Here is a 19,100-nt window from a genome sequence, read left to right as displayed (position 1 = left end):
TTAAAGGAAAAATACTTTTAGCCCATTATCCTGTTTAAACAATAAGTTAATTTTGATGATACCTTCCCTTTAAAAGAAACTAGCCTGAAAAATATTTTTTGCATAAATTGCCTCCTCCAGTTGTTAGATATAATCTCTTGTGCTTTCTAAAAGTTTCCATAGTTGTAGTAGAAGCAAAATTACGTCAAAATCCTTTAATCCCTGCACGTGCGGGATGTTAATTAGTTTTCTGGAGTCAATGAGGAACAAGCCACTCAGGATAAGAGTCGAAAGTAAGGATGACCAAAGCCCACCTAATCTGGCTCAACTTAAGGTGTCATTTGCTGTCTTCTTTTTTGCAATCCATATCCACTGAAGATTGCTATACTTACCCCAGTCTCTTTGACATACTTGCCATGGGCCAAAAATGTAAGAATGCTGTTGAGCTCGAAATGCATTGTTTTTTTAAGGAAGCTGTTCTCTACTACTTTTTAAAAGTTTTACTTTTTCACTTTTTTAAAGGAGTAAATAAAATTTGAAGTTTTTTTTATATGTGCTGGACACTGGATCCTTTACCTTTCTTGGACATATTTATCAAAAATGTAAGACAACAATTCACTCCATTGGTCAAGTCACACTGGATGGGTTTTAGGCATCATGTTGACTTTTCTCCTCAAGTGCTTCATCTCCTTGACTCTAACAAGGTAAGTTAGAAATGACACATCCTGAGATTGCAATGCTTTATTGATAAGTTCCTTCTTCTACTTATGTAAGCAAAGACACTTTTAGGTAGTGTGGCATGGGACTGGTCATGTGATTGATGGGCGGTATGTATCGAAGAGGTGGGTGGCCCTGTGATGGAAGTATGGGCGTGTTTTGCTCAGCAGATCTACTGCTGAGGGATTTTGCTATACATTGGGAGGCTTCCAGGTGACTTGGAGAGATGGGTGAGTCCAGTCACCTACATACCCACCCAAGGGGTGTGTGTCTGAATACCTAATGAAGCCTGTGTGGAAGTGTATGTTTAAGGACCTGCGGTGATGTCATGATCACGTGACCAGTGCATGTCATGTTACCGCACCTGTGGGTGTGGTTAGAGGCTACCTAATGGAGCCTGTGTGTGGGGCACATGTGGCAGTGCTTGCTAGTCTGAGCCAGAGAAAGGAGGGCTATGAGATACCTCCGGAGTGGACGGTCTGACAACCTTGAGTGTTACTGACCGAGGACAGTGAGAGATGTTGTGAGATACCTCTGAGGATAAAAGGCATCTGGGAACCTGTGTGGCTGACACCAACAGGTAATGGACAGGGATCCATGGTATGCTGACCAGGGTCAGAAAGACTGTGTTTAGTCTATAGAACCTGCGTGCTGGACATGGCACAGCCTGTGTGCCCAAAGGCCTAACGGCGACAAGCCCTGTTAATGGACATTGTTATTTTGTTTTGCCAGATTTAAAGGCTGTTTTACTTTGTGTCTGTGCTGCTGAGGATATGGAGCAATAAACCTAAGTGAACTTTTAAAGAAAATTAGAGTCCTCCTGCATGTTATATCTCTGCCGAGCAAGTACACCCCAACCCGCTAGTGATCGCTACGTCACAGTAGTTTCGAGAGAAAAAACTTTCCATGAAGGTTCCTTTAAAGGTTTTGACCCTAGCAGTTTAATCATCTGAGTTATGTGATGTCATTACATTAAGAATGTTAATTTCTTAAGTCCAAGAAGTTTGTGCACTCCAGTCTCCGCTCATGACTGTATGTACTAAGTTACAGAGTATATTTAGAGCTTTCTTTACAAGGCTATAAAAAGAGGTCATCCAGATTTTCCCTTGAGCTGGTGCAAAGATTTTTTTTATAGTGGTGCAACTCACTCAGGAAAATAGGTAACACACTAAGCACTGCAACTGACCCTGCCAATTCCTGTACAGACTAGAGATCTTGACCCCACAGTCTCTACTGGTTCCTGATTGAGCTGAGAGAGCCCTAACTACAGACTGGACAATGGCAACTTGGACCTATGCTGCTTGTAAGGCTGTTGAGCACTTCACAATCCTCCTAAGGAACTGGAGTGCAGAGCATAATGCAAATTACCTACAGAAGGAAAAATGTGCTGAAATAGAAAGAGATCCCAGAGTGACTAAAGAAAACCACAAAATAAAGGATTAAGTATGTACTGTTAAAGAATATGCCGCCTACTTCCTAAAAATAAAGAGAAGATGGGTCCAGGTTAAAGAACATAAACATCAGAGAGATAAACCCTAGCTGGTGTTTCACTGACTGGCTTAAGCTGCAACCATATGGTCGGACATCCAAATGAGACTATCACCAGCAGAAAATACCAGCAGGAGGAAAGTATATAAAGCTGCACCGAAAGGTGATCAGGGAGACAAAGAATAAATGAAAACACCTATTACCCTAAAAAGACTGAAGCAAGGATAACAGAAGCTAAAAACCTGGAGAAAAGGTGTATCCGCTGTGGCTCAGCAGACAAAGAAGTTGAGCCCAAAGCACAGGTTCAAAGGTTTGAACCCAGGCTCATGACAATCGCTAACTACGGTCTATTGATCAGTCTTGATGACTAGTTCTACTCAATGTTCTATTAAATCATCTCAATGACTAGTTCTACTCAATACTGTGGGCAGCTGTCCTTCACTCTCTCATTCAGCCACCCAGCCCTAGGTATCTTCTTAGTTTCTTTGATGAGAATGTGGTCTATTGTAATAGGAAAATCTAGAAATTCAGGGTTGAGTCATCAAAAAGGAAAAGGACTTTGAGGCCACAGTCTTTGGTGTTTCAAAATGAAATTTGAGAGCTATATTTTCACTATTTATCCCTCTGTGTTTTTTTGCATACAAACTTGTATAGAAACCTATTGTATCTCTAAGCAGTCTCATTCACATTCTCTTTGCAGAGTGATCTCATTGAATGCCACCTTCTATAGAATTCTTTTACAGTATCACCACAGAATGATTCACTGACGGAAGTACGAGTAATAGCCAGAGAACTCATTTCTCGCTTTTAGACTTTCCAAATCAAAATGGTAATTTACTAAATAGGAAGAGAGGGAAATACACTGTTCAAAAAAATAAAGGGAACGCTTAAACAACAGAATATAACTCCAAGTAAATCAAACTTCTGTGAAATCAAACTGTCCACTTAGGCCTGTTTCACACATCCGTCTGTGACCATCAGTCAAAATCCGCCGTTTTGCAAAAAAACGGATCTGCCATTTTGCTTACCGGATCCGTTTTTTTCCCCATTGAGTTGCATTACCGGCGGATCTTGACGGATGGCCATCCGTTGGATCCGTTTTTTTCCCCATTGAGTTGCATTACTGGCGGATCTTGACGGATGGCCATCCGTTGGATGTGTTTTTTTGCGGACACGGCAAATTTTTGGCGTCCACCGACATGCCCGGACGGACCATGCAACGTTTTTTTGTGCTGCAGGATGCGCATTTTATAGTGCGCATGCCTGGGGGAAAGAAGTCAGCCGGAAATTTAACCCTGAAATAATTTCTGGCGGCCGCAAAAATTCTCTCTCTCTCTCGCTCTCTCTCTCTCCTTTCCCGGGCTACGGTTCCTTTAAAATTCTTCCTTCATCGGATCCGTTAGAAAAAACGGTCCGGTGCCGTCCGTTGTCATCAGTACAGCAACGGATCCGCTTTCCGCCATTTTGGCGGATTTCAACTGATGCTAAAAACTGATGTGTGAAACAAGCCTTAGGAAGCAACACTGATTGACAACCAATTTCACATGCTGCTGTGCAAATGGAGTTGACAACAGATGGAAATTATTGGCAATCATCAAGACACACTCAATAAAGGAGTGGTTCTGCAAGTGGGGATCACAGACCACATCTCAGTACCAATGCTTTCTGGCTGATGTTTTGGTCACTTTTGAATGTTGGTTGTGCTTTGACACTGGTGGTAGCATGAGACGGACTCTACATCCCACACAAGTGGCTCAGGTAGTGCAACTCATCCAGGAAGGCACATCAATGCGAGCTGTGGCAAGAAGGATTGCTTTGTCTGTCAGCGTAGTGTCCAGAGGCTGGAGGTGCTACCAGGAGACAGATCAGTACACCAGGAGACGTGGAGGGAGCCATAAGAGGGCAACAACCCAGCAGCAGGACCGCTACCTCAGCCTTTGTGCAAGGAGGAACAATAGAAGCAATGCTAGAGCCCTGCAAAATGACCTCCAGCTGGCCACAAATGTGCATGTGTCTGCACAAATGGTTAGAAACCGACTCCATGAGAATGGTCTGAGTGGCCGACGTCCACAGATGGGGGTTGTGCTCACAGCCCAATACCGTGCGGCCCTCCAAAGAAATGCCTTCCCACACCATTACTGACCCACTGCCAAACCGGTCATGCTGAAGGATGTTGCAGATCGCTCTCCACGGCGTCTCCAGACTCTGTCACATCTGTCACATGTGCTCAGTGTGAACTTGCTTTCATTTGTGAAGAGCACAGGGCACCAGTGGCGAATTTGCCAATCTTGGTGTTCTGTGGCAAATGCAAAGCATCCTTCACAGTGTTGGGCTGTGAGCACAATCCCCATCTGTGGACGTTGGGCACTCAGACCATCCTCATGGAGTCGGTTTCTAACTGTTTGTGCAGACACATGCACATTTGTGGCCTGCTGGAGGTCATTTTGCAGAGGCCTGGCAGTGCTCCTCCTGTTCCTCCTTGCACAAAGGCTGAGGTTGCGGTCCTGCTGCTGGGTTGTTGCCCTCCTATGGCCCCCTCCATGTCTCCTGGTGTACTGGCCTGTCTCCTGGCAGCGCCTCCAACCTCTGGACACTACGCTGATAGACACAGCAAACCTTCTTGTCACAGCTCGCATTGATGTGCCATTGTGGATGAGCTGCACTACCTGAGCCACTTGTGTGGGTTGTAGAGTCCGTCTCATGCTACCATGAATGTGAAAGCACAACCAACATTCAAAAGTGACCAAAACATCAGCCAGAAAGCATTGAGGGTGTCTTGATAATTGCAAATAATTTCCATCTATTGTCTATTCCATTTGCACAACAGCTTGTGAAATTGATTGTCAATCAGTGTTGCTTCCTAAGTGGACAGTTTGATTTCACAGAAGTTTGATTTACTTAGAATTATATTCTGTTGTTTAAGTGTTCCCTGTATTTTTTTGAGCAGTGTACATTGAAATTCACTTTATGTCCATCCAGTAGTTTAAGGATTTGTTTCCCAGGCTCTAGTCGCAATGTATCCTCATGATTCTGGGGACTTACTGTATAATTCGAAGATTATAGTGTCCTCGTCTCTTTCTATATGTGATCTTCAAGGTATGTGAGAATTACATGAGATATTTATCTATTCTATTCCAAATTATTTTTCCTTAACCCCTTCCTGCCATCCGACGTACTATCCCGTCCACGGTACCCGGGCCCGTATGACCGGGGACGGGATAGTACGTCGGCGCGATCAGCGGCGCCCACGTGGTGAGCGCCGCTGATCGCGGCCGGATGTCAGCTGATTATCACAGCTGACACCCGGCACTATGTGTCAGGGGCGGTCACGGACCACCCCCGACACGTTAACCCCTTGCACACCGCGATCAAACACGATCGCGGTGTACCGGGGGTTAAAGGGAAGCATCGGCAGGGAGGGGGCTCCCTCCGTGCTTCCCTGAGCCCCCCACGGCAGCGCAATGTGCAGCGCTGCTGCGGGGGACTCCTTTCCTCCAGGACCCCGAATCCAAGATGGCGACGGGGGCCTTCGGGGGCCTGCGGAAGCTGGCTTCCTCAGTGCCTGCAAAGCGCAGGCATGAGGAAGCCTTCTGCAGTGCCTGTGTCAGATCGCTGATCTGTCACAGTGATCTGTGATGTGACAGATCAGCGATCTGTCACAGGACAGTGATGTCCCACCTGGGGCTATTTAATAAAGTAAAAAAAAAAATAAAAAAAAGTGTAAAAATAATTAAAAAAAAATCGCCAAATAAATTAGAAAAAAAAAAAAAATATTCCCCCAATAAATCCATTTTTTGGAAATAATAAAAAAAAAAACAATAAAAGTACACATATTAGGTATCGCCACATCCGTAACGACCCGCCCTATAAAACTGTCCCATTAGTTAACCCCTTTAGCGAACCCCTTAAAAAATAAAAATAAAAAACGAAGCAAAAAATAATGATTTATTATCATACCGCCAAACAAAAAGTGTAATAACACGCGATCAAAAAGACGCATATAAATAGCCATGGTACCGCTTAAAACGTCATCTTGTCCCGCAAAAAACGAGCTGCCACACAGCATCATCAGCGAAAAAATAAAAAAGTTATAGCTCGCTGAATAAAGCGATGCAAAAATAATTATTTTTTATATAAAATAGTTTTCATTGCATAAAACCGACAAAAACATAAAAAACAACCTAAATGAGGTATCGCTGTAACCGTACTGACCCGAAGAATAAAATCACTTTATCAATTTTACCGCACGCGGAACGGTGTAAACGCACCCCCCCCAAAAGAAATTCATGAAACGCTGGTTTTTGTTCATTTTGCGTCCCAAAAATCGGAATAAAAAGCGATCAAAAAATTTCACGTGCCTGAAAATGGTACCAATAAAAACGTCAACTTGTCCCGCAAAAAATAAGACCTCACATGACTCGGTGGGTCAAAATACGGAAAAATTATAGCTCTCAATATGTGGTGATGCAAAAACTATTTTTACAATAAAAAGCGTCTTTTAGCGTGCGACAGCCGCCAAACATAAAAACCGCCATAAATAGTAAATCAAACCCCCCGTTATCACCCCCTTAGTTAGGGAAAAATAATAAAATTAAAAAAATGTATTTATTTCCATTTTTCCATTAGGGTTAGGGCTAGGGTTAGGGCTAGGGGTGTGTTGGGGTAGGGTTAGGGTTAGGGTAGGGTTAGGGTTAGGGCTAGGGCTAGGGTTAGGGTTAGGGTTAGGGCTAGGGTTAGGGTTAGGGCTAGGGTTAGGGGCGTGTTGGGGTTCGGGTTGGAGTTAGAATTGGGGGTTTCCACTGTTTGGGCACATCAGGGGCTCTCCAAATGCAACATGGCGTCTGATCTCAATTCCAGCCAATTCTGAGTTGAAAAAGTCAAATGGTGCTCCTTCCCTTCCAAGCTCTGCTATGCGCCCAAACAGTGTTTTACCCCCACATGTAGGGTATCAGCCTACTCAGGACAAATTGCAAAACAATTTTTGGGGTCCAATTTCTCCTGTTACCCTTAGGAAAATAAAAAATTGGGGGCAAAAATATCATTTTTGTGGAAAAAAAATGTTTTTTTTATTTTCACGTCCGAGTGTTATAAACTTCTGTGAAGCACTTGGGGGTTCAAAGTGCTCACCACACATCTAGATAAGTTCCGTGGGGGGTCTAGTGTCCAAAATGGGGTCACTTGTGGGGAGTTTCAATAGTTTAGGTACATCAGGGGCTCTCCAAACGCACATGACACCCGCAGACCATTCCATCAAAGTCTGCATTCCAAAACGTCACTGCTTCCCTTCCGAGCCCCGACGTGTGCCCATACAGTAGTTTTCTCCCACATATGGGGTATCAGCATACTCAGGACAAATTGGACAACAACTTTTGGGGTCCAATTTCTCCTGGTACCCTTGGGAAAATAAAAAAATGGTGACTAAAAGATCATGTTTGTGGAAAAAATACGAATTTTTTTATTTTCACGCCCGGGCGTTGTAAACTTTTGTGAAGCACTGGGGGGTTCAAAGTGCTCACCACACATCTAGATAAGTTCCTTGGGGGGTCTAGTATACAAAATGGTGTCATTTGTGGGGGGTTTCCACTGTTTAGGTACATTAGGGGCTCTCCAAAGGCAACATGACACCCGCAGACCATTCCATCAAAGTCTGCATTCCAAAACGTCACTACTTCCCTTCCGAGCCCCGACGTGTGCCCATACAGTAGTTTTCTCCCACATATGGGGTATCAGCATACTCAGGACAAATTGGACAACAACTTTTGGGGTCCAATTTCTCCTGGTACCCTTGGGAAAATAAAAAAATGGTGATTAAAAGATCATATTTGTGGAAAAAATACAAATTTTTTATTTTCACGCCCGGGTGTTATAAACTTCTGTGAAGCACTGGGGGGGTCAAAGTGCTCACCACACATCTAGATAAGTTCCTTAGGGGGTCTAGTTTCCAAAATGGTGTCATTTGTGGGGGGGTTCCACTGTTTTGGTACATCAGGAGTTTTCCAAACGCGACATGGTGTCCGATCTCAATTCCAGCCCAAAACGTCAAATGGCGCTGCTTCCCTTCCGAGCTCTGCCATGCACCCAAATAGTGGTTTACCCCCACATGTGGGGTATCAGCATACTCAGGACAAATTGCACAATAACTTTTAGGGTCCTGTTACCCTTGGAAAAATAAGAATTGAGGGTGAAAAGATCATTTTTGTGGAAAAAATATGATTTTTTAATTGTATGGCTTTATGTTATAAACTTCTGTGAAGCCCATGGGGGTTCAAAGTTCTCACCACACATCTAGATAAGTTCCTTAGGGGGTCTAGTTTCCAAAATGGTGTCATTTGTGGGGGGTTTCCACTGTTTTGGTACATCAGGGGTTTTCCAAACGCGACATCGTGTCCGAGCTCAATTCCAGCCAAAAACGTCAAATGACGCTGCTTCCCTTCCGAGCTCTGCCATGCGCCCAAATAGTGGTTTACCCCCACATGTGGGGTATCAGCGTACTCAGGACAAATTGCACAATAACTTTTAGGGTCCTGTTACCCTTGGGAAAATAAAAATTGGGGTGAAAAGATCATTTTTGTGGAAAAAATATGATTTTTTAATTGTATGGCTTTATGTTATAAACTTCTGTGAAGCCCATGGGGGTTCAAAGTTCTCACCACACATCTAAATAAGTTCCTTAGGGGGTCTAGTTTCCAAAATGGTGTCATTTGTGGGGGGTTTCCACTGTTTTGGTACATCAGGGGTTTTCCAAACGCGACATCGTGTCCGATCTCAATTCCAGCCCAAAACGTCAAATGGCGCTGCTTCCCTTCCGAGCTCTGCCATGCGCCCAAATAGTGGTTTACCCCCACATGTGGGGTATCAGCGTACTCAGGACAAATTGCACAATAACTTTTAGGGTCCTGTTACCCTTGGGAAAATAAAAATTGGGGTGAAAAGATCATTTTTGTGGAAAAAATATGATTTTTTAATTGTACCGCTGTACGTTATAAACTTCTGTAAAGCCCTTGTGGGTTCAAAGTTCTCACCACATATCTAGATAAGTTCCTTGGGGGGTCTAGTTTCCAAAATGGGGTCACTTGTAGGGGGTTTCCACTGTTTAGGTACATCAGGGACTCTCCAAACGTGACATGGCATCCAATCTGAATTCCAGCCAATTTTGCATTGAAAAAGTCAAACGGCGCTCCTTCCTATCTGAGCTCTGCCATGCGCCGAAACAGTCGTTCCCCCCCACATATCAGGTATCTGCGTACTCAGGACAAATTGCACAATAACTTTTGCAGTTCAATTTCTCCTGTTACCCTTGGTAAAATAAAAAAAATTGAACCTGAAGTATTTTTTTTATGAAAAAAAGTTAGATGTTCATTTTTTTTTAAATATTCAAAAAAATTCCTGTGACGCATCTAAAGGGTTAATAAACTTCTTGAATGTGGTTTTGAGCACCTTAAGGGGTGCAGTTTTTAGAATGGTGTCACTTTTGGGTATTTTCTATCATATAGACCCCTCAAAGTGGCTTCAAATGTGATGTGGTCCTAAAAATAAAATGGTGTTGTAAAAATGAGAAATTGCTGGTCAACTTTTAACCCTTATAACTTCCTAACAAAAAAAAATTTTGGTTCCAAAATTGTGCTGATGTAAAGTAAACATGTGGGAAATGTTAGTTATCAAGTTTTTTGTGTGCCGTATCTCTGTGATTTAAGGGCATAAAAATTCAAAGTTGGAAAATCGCGAAATTTTCAAAATTTTCGCCAAATTTCCGTTTTTCTCACAAATAAACGCAAGTTATTTGAATGAAATTTTACCACTATCATGAAGTACAATATGTCACGAGAAAACAATGTCAGAATCACTGGGATCCATGGAAGCATTCCAGAGTTATGACCTCATAAAGGTACAGTGGTCAGAATTGTAAAAATTGGCCCGGTCATGAAGGTGCAAACCACCCTTGGGGGTGAAGGGGTTAAAGGGGTAGTTCCAAATCCAAAATCATTTTCAAGCTAAATCCCTATTTAATGTCATAATTTAAACTGTTTTCTAATATACTGTAATTGTAAATGCCCTATCCTTCGCTAACTATACTATCTAACTGCTTTTTTTCCTACTTATTTTTGATGATGCTTTGTTTGAGAATCCCAGTGCATTCTGGAATACTCAAATGATGCGTTATCAGGGGGCAGAGGCTGTGGTCCTTTGCCCCCTCCCTAGGATGAAGATTTATCAGTGACGCTTGCTTTACAGGCAGGGCTAGTTCCTGCGTGATGTGCACAATGCGATGTGCATAACAACTGTGCGCTCTCTTGCCAGCTTAGATCAGCCACAGCGAGCTGCAAGGAAAACGCACTGTCAGTTTGGGGGTGTCAGAATACTCGGTGTGCAGAGACCAGTGACGATACTTGCGGGGGCAGCGCTGGTTTTTGTATCCCAGAAAGTCTGACAGGCTGCACTGACAGAACACTGTCCTGTCAGCTCACTACAGCTGATCTGAGCTGGCGAGAGAATGCACTGTCATTCTATACATCACACTCAACCCCTGAAACAAGCTTTACCAGTAGCACTTCATTTCACAGAGGGGGCAGATGCTGTGGTGGTGAGCACATCCTTTGCTCACTGATGACCAAGGGATCCCAACCATCCTGGATCCAGCGGGACAGTCCTAATTTTGACACTCCCACCCCCTGACCCGGCCAGAATTTTAGTTCTCCAGGACTGCGAATCAGCCACCACACCCGCCTGTCATTTCAGAAGGGGACATCATCACAGGTCCTGAAGCTGAAGTTGCGCCTCTCCTGCATCTGCTCTGGTTGCTCATATATGGCTGTTCTGTGCACACAGGACCTGTGAAGAGGTCACAGGAGGGGAGGAGTCAGGGGTCACATGATCAGGAGCCTCAGTGTATGCAGGACTGTGCTTTGCTCGTTGTCATGGTGCTGGATGATGGGAAGTTTATGTGTGGGTTCAGGAGGGTTTACAGGGTGGATGTAGCAGAGCCGCTGTGTACGAGAAGGAAGTAATGGAGCTGTGTGTGTACGGGGTGTACAGAGCGGAACCATGTGTGTACGAAGTGTCCGGAGTGGAGCCGTTTGTGTACAAGGTGTATGGAGCGGAGCCGTGCATGTACTTGGTGTATGGAGCAGAGCCGTGTGTGTATAGGGTGTACGGAGTGGAGCCATGTGTGTACGGGGTGTATGAAATGGAGCCCTGTGTGTATGAAGTGTACAGAGCTGAGCCTTGTGTGTACGGAGCGGAGCAGAGCATTGTGTGTACGGGGTGTATGGAGCGGAGCCGCATGAGTACGAGGTGTATGCAGCAGAGCCACATGTGTGCAAGGAGTGGAGCCATGTGTGTACTGAGTGGAGCCTTGTCTGTGAGAGGTGTATGGAGCAGGGCCGAGTGTGTGCGAGGTGTACGGAGTGAAGCCGTGTGTGCGAGGTGTATGGAGCAGAGCCGTGTGTACGAGGCATACAAAGCGGAACCATGTGTGTATGAAGTATGCAGAGCCGTGCGTGTGCGAGGTCGGTGTATGGTGGGGAGCATTCATACCTCCCAACTGGCCCGGATCCAGCAGGACAGTCCAAATTTTGAGTGTCAGCCCCGCTGTCCCAGCCCGGAGCTTACTTTTCCTGTGGACACAAGAGTACACGGCGGAGCCCCGAGGAGCACTTTAAAACATACACGTGACATTCCACCAGAAGTGACTTGCTGGAAGCTGACCGGAAATAAGGTAATTTTGGGAGGAAATTGTGACAGAATCATGGAGGCACTTCAGGGAATGCTTCAGATCTATCACCGTGTCCTCCTCCAACATCACGGACAGCGGGATCACCTTGGAATCGGGGATGCCGGCCAAGTGAGCAGATCATGATATGTCCTGAATCGGGAGGCTCAGGTGGGCATTACAATGGGAGCCGCGCTGCTATAGTATCTTTATAGAATCTTTCTTTCTCTCTCTGTTTCTTTCTCTCTCTCTGTTCTTTCTTTCCCTCTCTAATCTTTCCTTCTTTCTCCGCTCTTTATTTCTTTCCCCTCTTTCTTTCTCTCTGTTCTTTCTTTCTCTCTCCTTTCTTTCTTTTCTCTCTCTGTTCATTCTTTCTTTTATCTCTGTTCTTTCTTTCCCCTCTTTCTTTCTCTCTCTCTGTTCATTATTTCCCCCTCTTTCTTTCTCTCTCTGTTCTTTCTTTCCCTCTCTAATCTTTCTTTCTTTCTCTGTTCTTTCTTTCTTTCCCCTCTTTCTTTCTTTCTCTCTCTCTATTCTTTCTTTCTCTCTCTGTTCTTTTCCTTTCCCCTCTTTCCCTCTCTCTGTTCTTCCTTTCGCTCTCTCTGTTTTTTCTTTCTCTCTGTTCTTTCTTTCTCTCTCTTTGTTCTTTCTCGCTCTGTTCTTTCTCTCGCTGTTCTTTCTTTCTTCTGCTTTCTTTTTCTTTCTCTCTCTCGCTCTGTTCTTTCTTTCTTCCGCTCTTCCGCTCTTTCTATCTCTCAGTCTCTGTTCTTTTTCTCTCTGTTTTCTTTCTTTCTCTCTCTGTTCTTTCTTTCTCTCTCTGTTCTTTCTCTCCTTTCCTTCTCTCTCTGCTCTTTCTTTCTTTTCCTCAGTACCAGTCAGTGTGCCCATAGTACCAGCCACTGTTCCCTCAGTACCAGTCAGTGTGATCAGCAGTGCTAAATGGATGCGATTGGGGCGTGGATATGGGTGTGACTAGTTGTGAAATGGGTGTGGTCAGGGGCGTGGCCTAACATTTGACACAGCACAGCCTCTGTCCCTCTTTCCCTTCTTCAAAAGTTGGGCGATATGGATGACCCTTCATTTCAGTATCTCTACATGCACTTGGATTCTCAAATGAAGCATCCACAAAAAGGAAGTAGATACAAAAACAGATAGTATAGTGAGGGATTTATAGGGAATTTCAATTACAGTAAATTAGAAAATAGTTTAGATTATGGCATTAAATAGATAGGGATTTAGATTGAAAATGAATGTGAATTTTGAACTACTTCTTTAACCCCTCTCTGACATCAAGCATGATAATATGCCGATGTCAGACACCCTCCCCTTGATGTGGGCTCCAGAGCTGAGCTCATATCTTTTCCGCCACTTGTCAGCTGTTTTGAACAGCTGACATGTGCCTCTAACAGTCATGGGTGGAATCGTGACCCACACACGGCTTTTAACTAGTTAAATGCCGCTGTCAAAATTCTGACAGCAGCATTTAACACGTGCTTCCATGAAACGCGCCAGAAATCCGCCCACCGGTGACCCCGTCACATGATCGTGGGTCACCGATTGGTTGGCTTGACAACCAGAGGTCTCCAGCAGACCTCTATGATTATCACTCCCGGATTGCTATGATTGCTGCGCTGTGGTCAATGCTCATACCAAGTCAGCAATTCTGCTACTTACAGGTGATCTGATCATCGCCTGTATGTAGCAGAGACGATCGGGTTATGGCAGTTTCTAGTCTCCCAAGCATGACAAAAGTAAAAAAAAAAATAAAAAATAAAAAAAATTAAAAGTTCAAATCACCCTCCTTTTTCCCCATTCAAAATAAAATAAAAAAATCAAATAAAAAAAGGCAAAATGCCAGAATTACGTTTTTTTGGTCACCGCAACATTGCATTAAAAAAATGCAATAATGGGTGATCAAAAGATCATATCTATGCCAAAATGGTATCATTAAAAAAGTCAGCTAGACACGCAAAATATAAGCCTTCAACCAGTTCGAGATCGCAGAAAATGAAGACACTATGGGTATCGGAGAATGGTGCCATTTTTTTTTTCTTTTTTAACAAAATTTGGATTTTTTTTTCATGGCTTAGATAAAAAAGAACCAAGACATGTTTGGTGTCTATGAAATCATAATGACCTAGAGAATCATAACGGCAGCTCAGTTTTAGCATTTAGTGAACAATTTTTTTTGCAATTTCACAGGACATGGATTTTTTTCCCCGTTTTTGAGTACACAAAATGTTAAAACCAATGGTGTTGTTCAAAAGTACAACTCGTCATGCAAAGAAAAACAAGCCCTCACATGGCCATATTGACTGAAAAATAAAAAAAAGTTATGGCTCTGGGAAGTAGGGGAGCAAAAAACGAAAGCAAAAATACCTTTGGTAATTAAAGGGTTAACTTTTCACACTTGAATCCTACACATTACCCTCTGTAGTGTCTTTTATGTTTATAATTCATACATTAGACGTGAAACCTGGTTTCGGGAAACCAGTCATCTTTGCCTTGAGACTCCAGAATTTTCCATAAAATTGTACAAAGAGACATGTCGCCTCTGTTGTTCACTTTCCATGATGTTTGCTGCCTCACCCTGTCATTATATGTATTTCTTAGAGGTGTAACATGAGGCTTCTGGACAACAATGCAAACTCTGTGACAGGCCCTCCTTCTGCTTTGTGCCATTTGCAAGAACATAACTCAAACTAGAGTCTCCTCCAGAAAGGAAAGTAACTGGTTTGATAGGTGATTTCAATATTCTTAAGGTACCTATACAGAAAAGACTAAGGCTGAACCCACCAGCTGATATCAGAGGGATATCTATAGGGATCTCTTCTTTATAGCTAGACAGCTTATAAAAAAAGCTTTGATTTACAGGCTTTGCACTAGCCATTCCATCTAACAGATCCAAAGGGGGTCTCTAATATTCACCATTTAACCCCAATAGAGGAATCTGGACTTACACAGGTGCCTTTGGGTTGGCTCCACAGAGTGGTTTCTGGCTAATGGAGCAAGTTGGCAGAGGATAGTCAGAAAGCCAAGTCAATAGCAAGCCAGGAACAGAATAGTCAAGATTTGGGTTGAGGTTAGAAACAGGAATCAAACTAGCAGAGCAGTAGCAGTAGCTAGTGTAGGTGAACTTATAACCTCTGATCTGTCACCTGCAGAGGCAGAATCAGAAGGGGCTGGCACAAATGTGGATGCAACAGTTAGAGGGGGAGAAGGACCTGAATATGAATTTTAGTGGCTTGTCATTTGGTTGTATGGGAGATAAGCAACCACCAATGAAGTCTAGCAGGGGCTCACTCAAAGAGGATGTTGGAAATATCATCTTAATTAGTCGTTGGGAAAGATAGTTTTTATTCAAACTATTGTTTAGCTTACAACTATGTAATGTGAACGGGGACCTTTAATTATGTTGCTTAGCTCTGACCTTGAGGTAAAGAAGCTGTAATAACAATAAGTACAATAGGGTTTTATTCGAGTTACAGTGGGGAGACCAAAGGAAATGATACTCGCCTGGTTTGGTTGTGTGACAACAACCACTGAAAAGGCTCAAGGCTGCTGCAGACCTACTAATGAAAAACTACTGAAATGGAATTAAAGGGTTAATTCTGTGCTGCTGGCAAATCATGGATGGAGGATAAGAGCGGTATCCAGGAACGCTGTTTACTGTCAACATGTTTCGAAGTTACAAGCTTCTTCATCAGGACAAACCACATGGTCCTGATGAAGAAGTTTATAACTTCAAAACAATGACAATAAACCGTATTCCTGGATACCACTCTTGTCCTCCATCCTTGATTGACCGGTCAAGGTCAAGAAACAAAACAAGAACACTACCTTCCTATGTAAAATATAAAAATATCCTCAGTTACAGGAAGCAAGTGGTTGCTCCTCTCTAGATTTTTGGTGATGGAGGATGATATCCCACAGAGGTCCAGGAAGTTCGGAGCTGCATGGTGGGGACCTCGTAAAACAGAGATTTCTTAGATATCGAAGAAAAAAATATAGTCACCAATCATGGCTGTATAATGCTAATGAAGCAAGTAGGAGACCTCTCACATTAGACATCATATGAATGATGTACATGATGCCGACAAGGCAGAATGAGCGAAGACCATCCAATTGTTGGAGGAAGGTCAGAGGGAAAAGGATATAATGGAACTTTGTGGAACACTAAAAGTTTTTTGTCAATGACTATATGGAAAAGAATAGTGTGTAGAGATGTGGGAGTGTAGAGAGGGTCCCTATCATCCCTATCAGTTAGTATGTATCCCCTAAAATGTTATATGATTACTGATACCTCTTTAAATCAGCGATGGTGGGATACACCTGTGATCTTTTCCCTGATTCACATGCATGCATCTTCTCATATCATTCCGAGTCCTCAGGATATATTTATGTTCTCTTAAAGGGCACCATAGCAGATGACATTTCAGGATCTTACTAGTATGTAACTATATATATATCCAGCCACAACCTGCCTGCTGGCAACCCCTCAAAACCTTCCCCACTAAGGTTTGTCTACAGGCACAAACATGTAAAAATGCCAAAGATAAAAATACTTCAAAGATACAAAGAGGCCCCAATATCTTACTCAATACACCAGTTATGTAACAGGTCTCAGGTCTGTGATACCAGCTGTACATACAGATGTAGACATCACCATTTGGGATTTTATTTAAGGAAACCGACTGCATTATCCTAACTGTAGAGATGGCCGAATGCCAACTTTGATGTAGCAGAACTTAATTTTTTACATAAGGCAGAGCTGTCTTTATCTGACACTGTGATGTCACATCATAGTGCTTAGATAATCTCGATTGCTATTTCCAGTAGTAATAATTAGTTCACTGTATAACAAAATTCCCCAAAAACCAACATAAAATTCAACATTCAGAGCACAATTCATCATTATATTTGCACCGTTTTTTTGTTGCTTTTTTGTTGTCCTGCTCAATTTTTGTGTTTGTTTGCACATTATTAATCTTTCTATTTCCATATTTTTATAGTCACTTTTAGGTGTCCATCTGATTTTTTTTAGCCGCTGTGGGCAGAGTTTAGGGTTCCCAGATGTTTTGCTGTTGAGCCATCATTTAATACACAAAAAAGACCAAGAAAATGTGAGTTTATTTTTTAATAAAGCCTTTTTTAATAAAGCAAATTAAACACTAAATTATGCATTATAATAGGATTGATGGTGCTGCTCATATATAGGGAAAGCAGCGCATAGGGTTACTAGGTCCAATATAGGTAATATGTACAAATATCATTAAAAGGTATAATGTAAAAAGGAACAGGGTGATACAAGTATACTCCTAAAGTATAGAGCGTGTCAGATTAATAAATTATTAGATCCATCAATGTAAACTTACATGAAGACCAGATGCCAGCATGTCCATCTTTCCCCAACGCATGTTTTGCCCCCTGATAAAGAAAGGGCGAAACGTGCATAATATACTCGCATTTTCTTGGGGGGTTGCCCATTTTATAATGTGTATTAGTATCAGATGTTTAAGTAATTTTACTTATTTCTAATAAGTCATCATTTGCAACTTTTAGGAAAGTTGCAAAATTTGTCACACATGTCCTCCGAAGTGATTTCGTGCGCACCTGAATTGTTTTCAACAGTTTTTGTAACATTTTAGAGTAACATGGCTATTTTTGTTCTAAAAGGTAGCAAAACAGGTTAAAAGGCATCAATAAAAAAACATTTTTGTTTCATTTAAATTCGTTACCCATGTGAATTTTGCAGCAAATGTCACATGACGAAAAGAGATTTTTTAAAAAATATTTTTTGATTTCATATATTGTTTTAATTTTTATTTAAAATTTAATTTCACGCGATTATTTTTTTTATTTGCATTTTTTTTTCCAGATTTTACCCAAACTTCTCCCAAGTAAAGATATAGCAGAGCTGAACCTGTAACTTCTGTCGTGATATGTGATGTTATATAGGAGGGAAAGTAAACTGCATTATTTAAGTTCTATAGATGCAGATGTGCTGAGTTTGTTTGATTTGTTAAGAAATTGAAAAACTGCAAATTTGAGCTTATCTAATCTACTGTTAACCGAAGCATAAATGACACAAGAATTACACACCCAGATCTGCTATTCCTTGCTAACTCTCAATGGATAGAACAGTTATTTTAATATTAAAAAAAACTAAATAAATTACAAAGTTTTCATTTTTGGCCTGATTTTACCCAAATCTCACCCACGGGATACAATTAGAGGACTGATTAGAATGTAACTGAAGTCATATAATAATACGTAATCTCATCAAGGTGTGCCTCATTACCTGCCGTTAGTAAAGCAGAACAGATAGCGAGGATGAAGATCATGGTGCTTCCTTCCTTCGGAGATGAACCTGATGCCGAGTGCCAAGAGTAACTCAATGACTAAAGGATCTTAGGATGAGTTCACAGAACTTTAAGACAAAGTTTCCATCTGTTCTTGTCTTGCTTCACCTTGTGTTTCCCCCAACAAACCAGCTTCTTCAACCACAATGTAGCTATTTTCTTCTTTTATCCCCCAAGCGAAAGTCGTGGATGCTCTTCTTCTGTGAGATCCAACTGGCGAAGTCTCACTTTCTTGTAATAATTTAAGATATGCTAAGGTTAAGAGGCTACATGACATGTGTTTTTGGTAAGCAGATGTCCTGTCAAGTCTTCTTTTTAAAATGTAAAGATCAAGGTCATATGGTCAGCCAGGGTGGAGGACAGCTCAGCAAATTAATCAGATGATATTCAAGTCCTACAAAGCAAGTGCACAGTGAGCAAAAGAGGAAATACTCAAGACTTCAAAAGGAGCAGAAAGGACGGTGCTGCTGCGTAGGAGATAATCACAGTACTTCTGGTCTCTGCTTTAGGAGATATACACACCCCTTGTCTGACAGGAGAGGGCTACTTGTGCCAAAAAAATGCACGTCTGGGCAGGCTCATGCGGTGTAGCATTAACTAAGCATTTAACAGTGACTAATCAGTCTCCAGGCTAAAGTTCAGCTATATAGGAAATAAGAGGAGCAGAGAAAAATAAATATTTCTTTTTATTGATATATTGTATTATATTTTGATTCAGGATAAGACTGGCAAACTGGGGAGAAGGTGAATCATCAGGTGGGCCCATCTGATTGAATGCCAATGAGCTCAGCTAAAACAGGTGATTTAATATTTACAAATAAAAACAACATTCATTAAATGATCCA

General features: G+C 42.2%; 1 protein-coding gene across 1 annotated transcript in view; it reads right to left on the bottom strand.

The window, feature by feature from the left end:
• LOC141085291 (phospholipase A2 inhibitor and Ly6/PLAUR domain-containing protein-like) overlaps positions 1-18,754 on the bottom strand; it is a 66,790-nt gene extending 48,036 nt beyond the window's left edge. Inside the window, exon 1 of the mRNA XM_073570568.1 lies at positions 18,195-18,754. Within this exon, the coding sequence (XP_073426669.1) occupies positions 18,195-18,237 (43 nt within the window). The 5' untranslated portion in view covers positions 18,238-18,754. The remainder of the gene's footprint in view (positions 1-18,194) is intronic.
• Between the last annotated feature and the right edge of the window lie 346 nt (positions 18,755-19,100).

Source organism: Dendrobates tinctorius, unplaced genomic scaffold (genome assembly GCF_039654945.1).
Source record: "Dendrobates tinctorius isolate UK_male_01 unplaced genomic scaffold, ASM3965494v1 ptg000028l, whole genome shotgun sequence".
Taxonomy (NCBI): domain Eukaryota; kingdom Metazoa; phylum Chordata; class Amphibia; order Anura; family Dendrobatidae; genus Dendrobates; species Dendrobates tinctorius.
The sequence above is the reverse complement of the archived record's forward strand: the minus strand, read 5'-3'. Positions and strand labels throughout refer to the sequence as shown.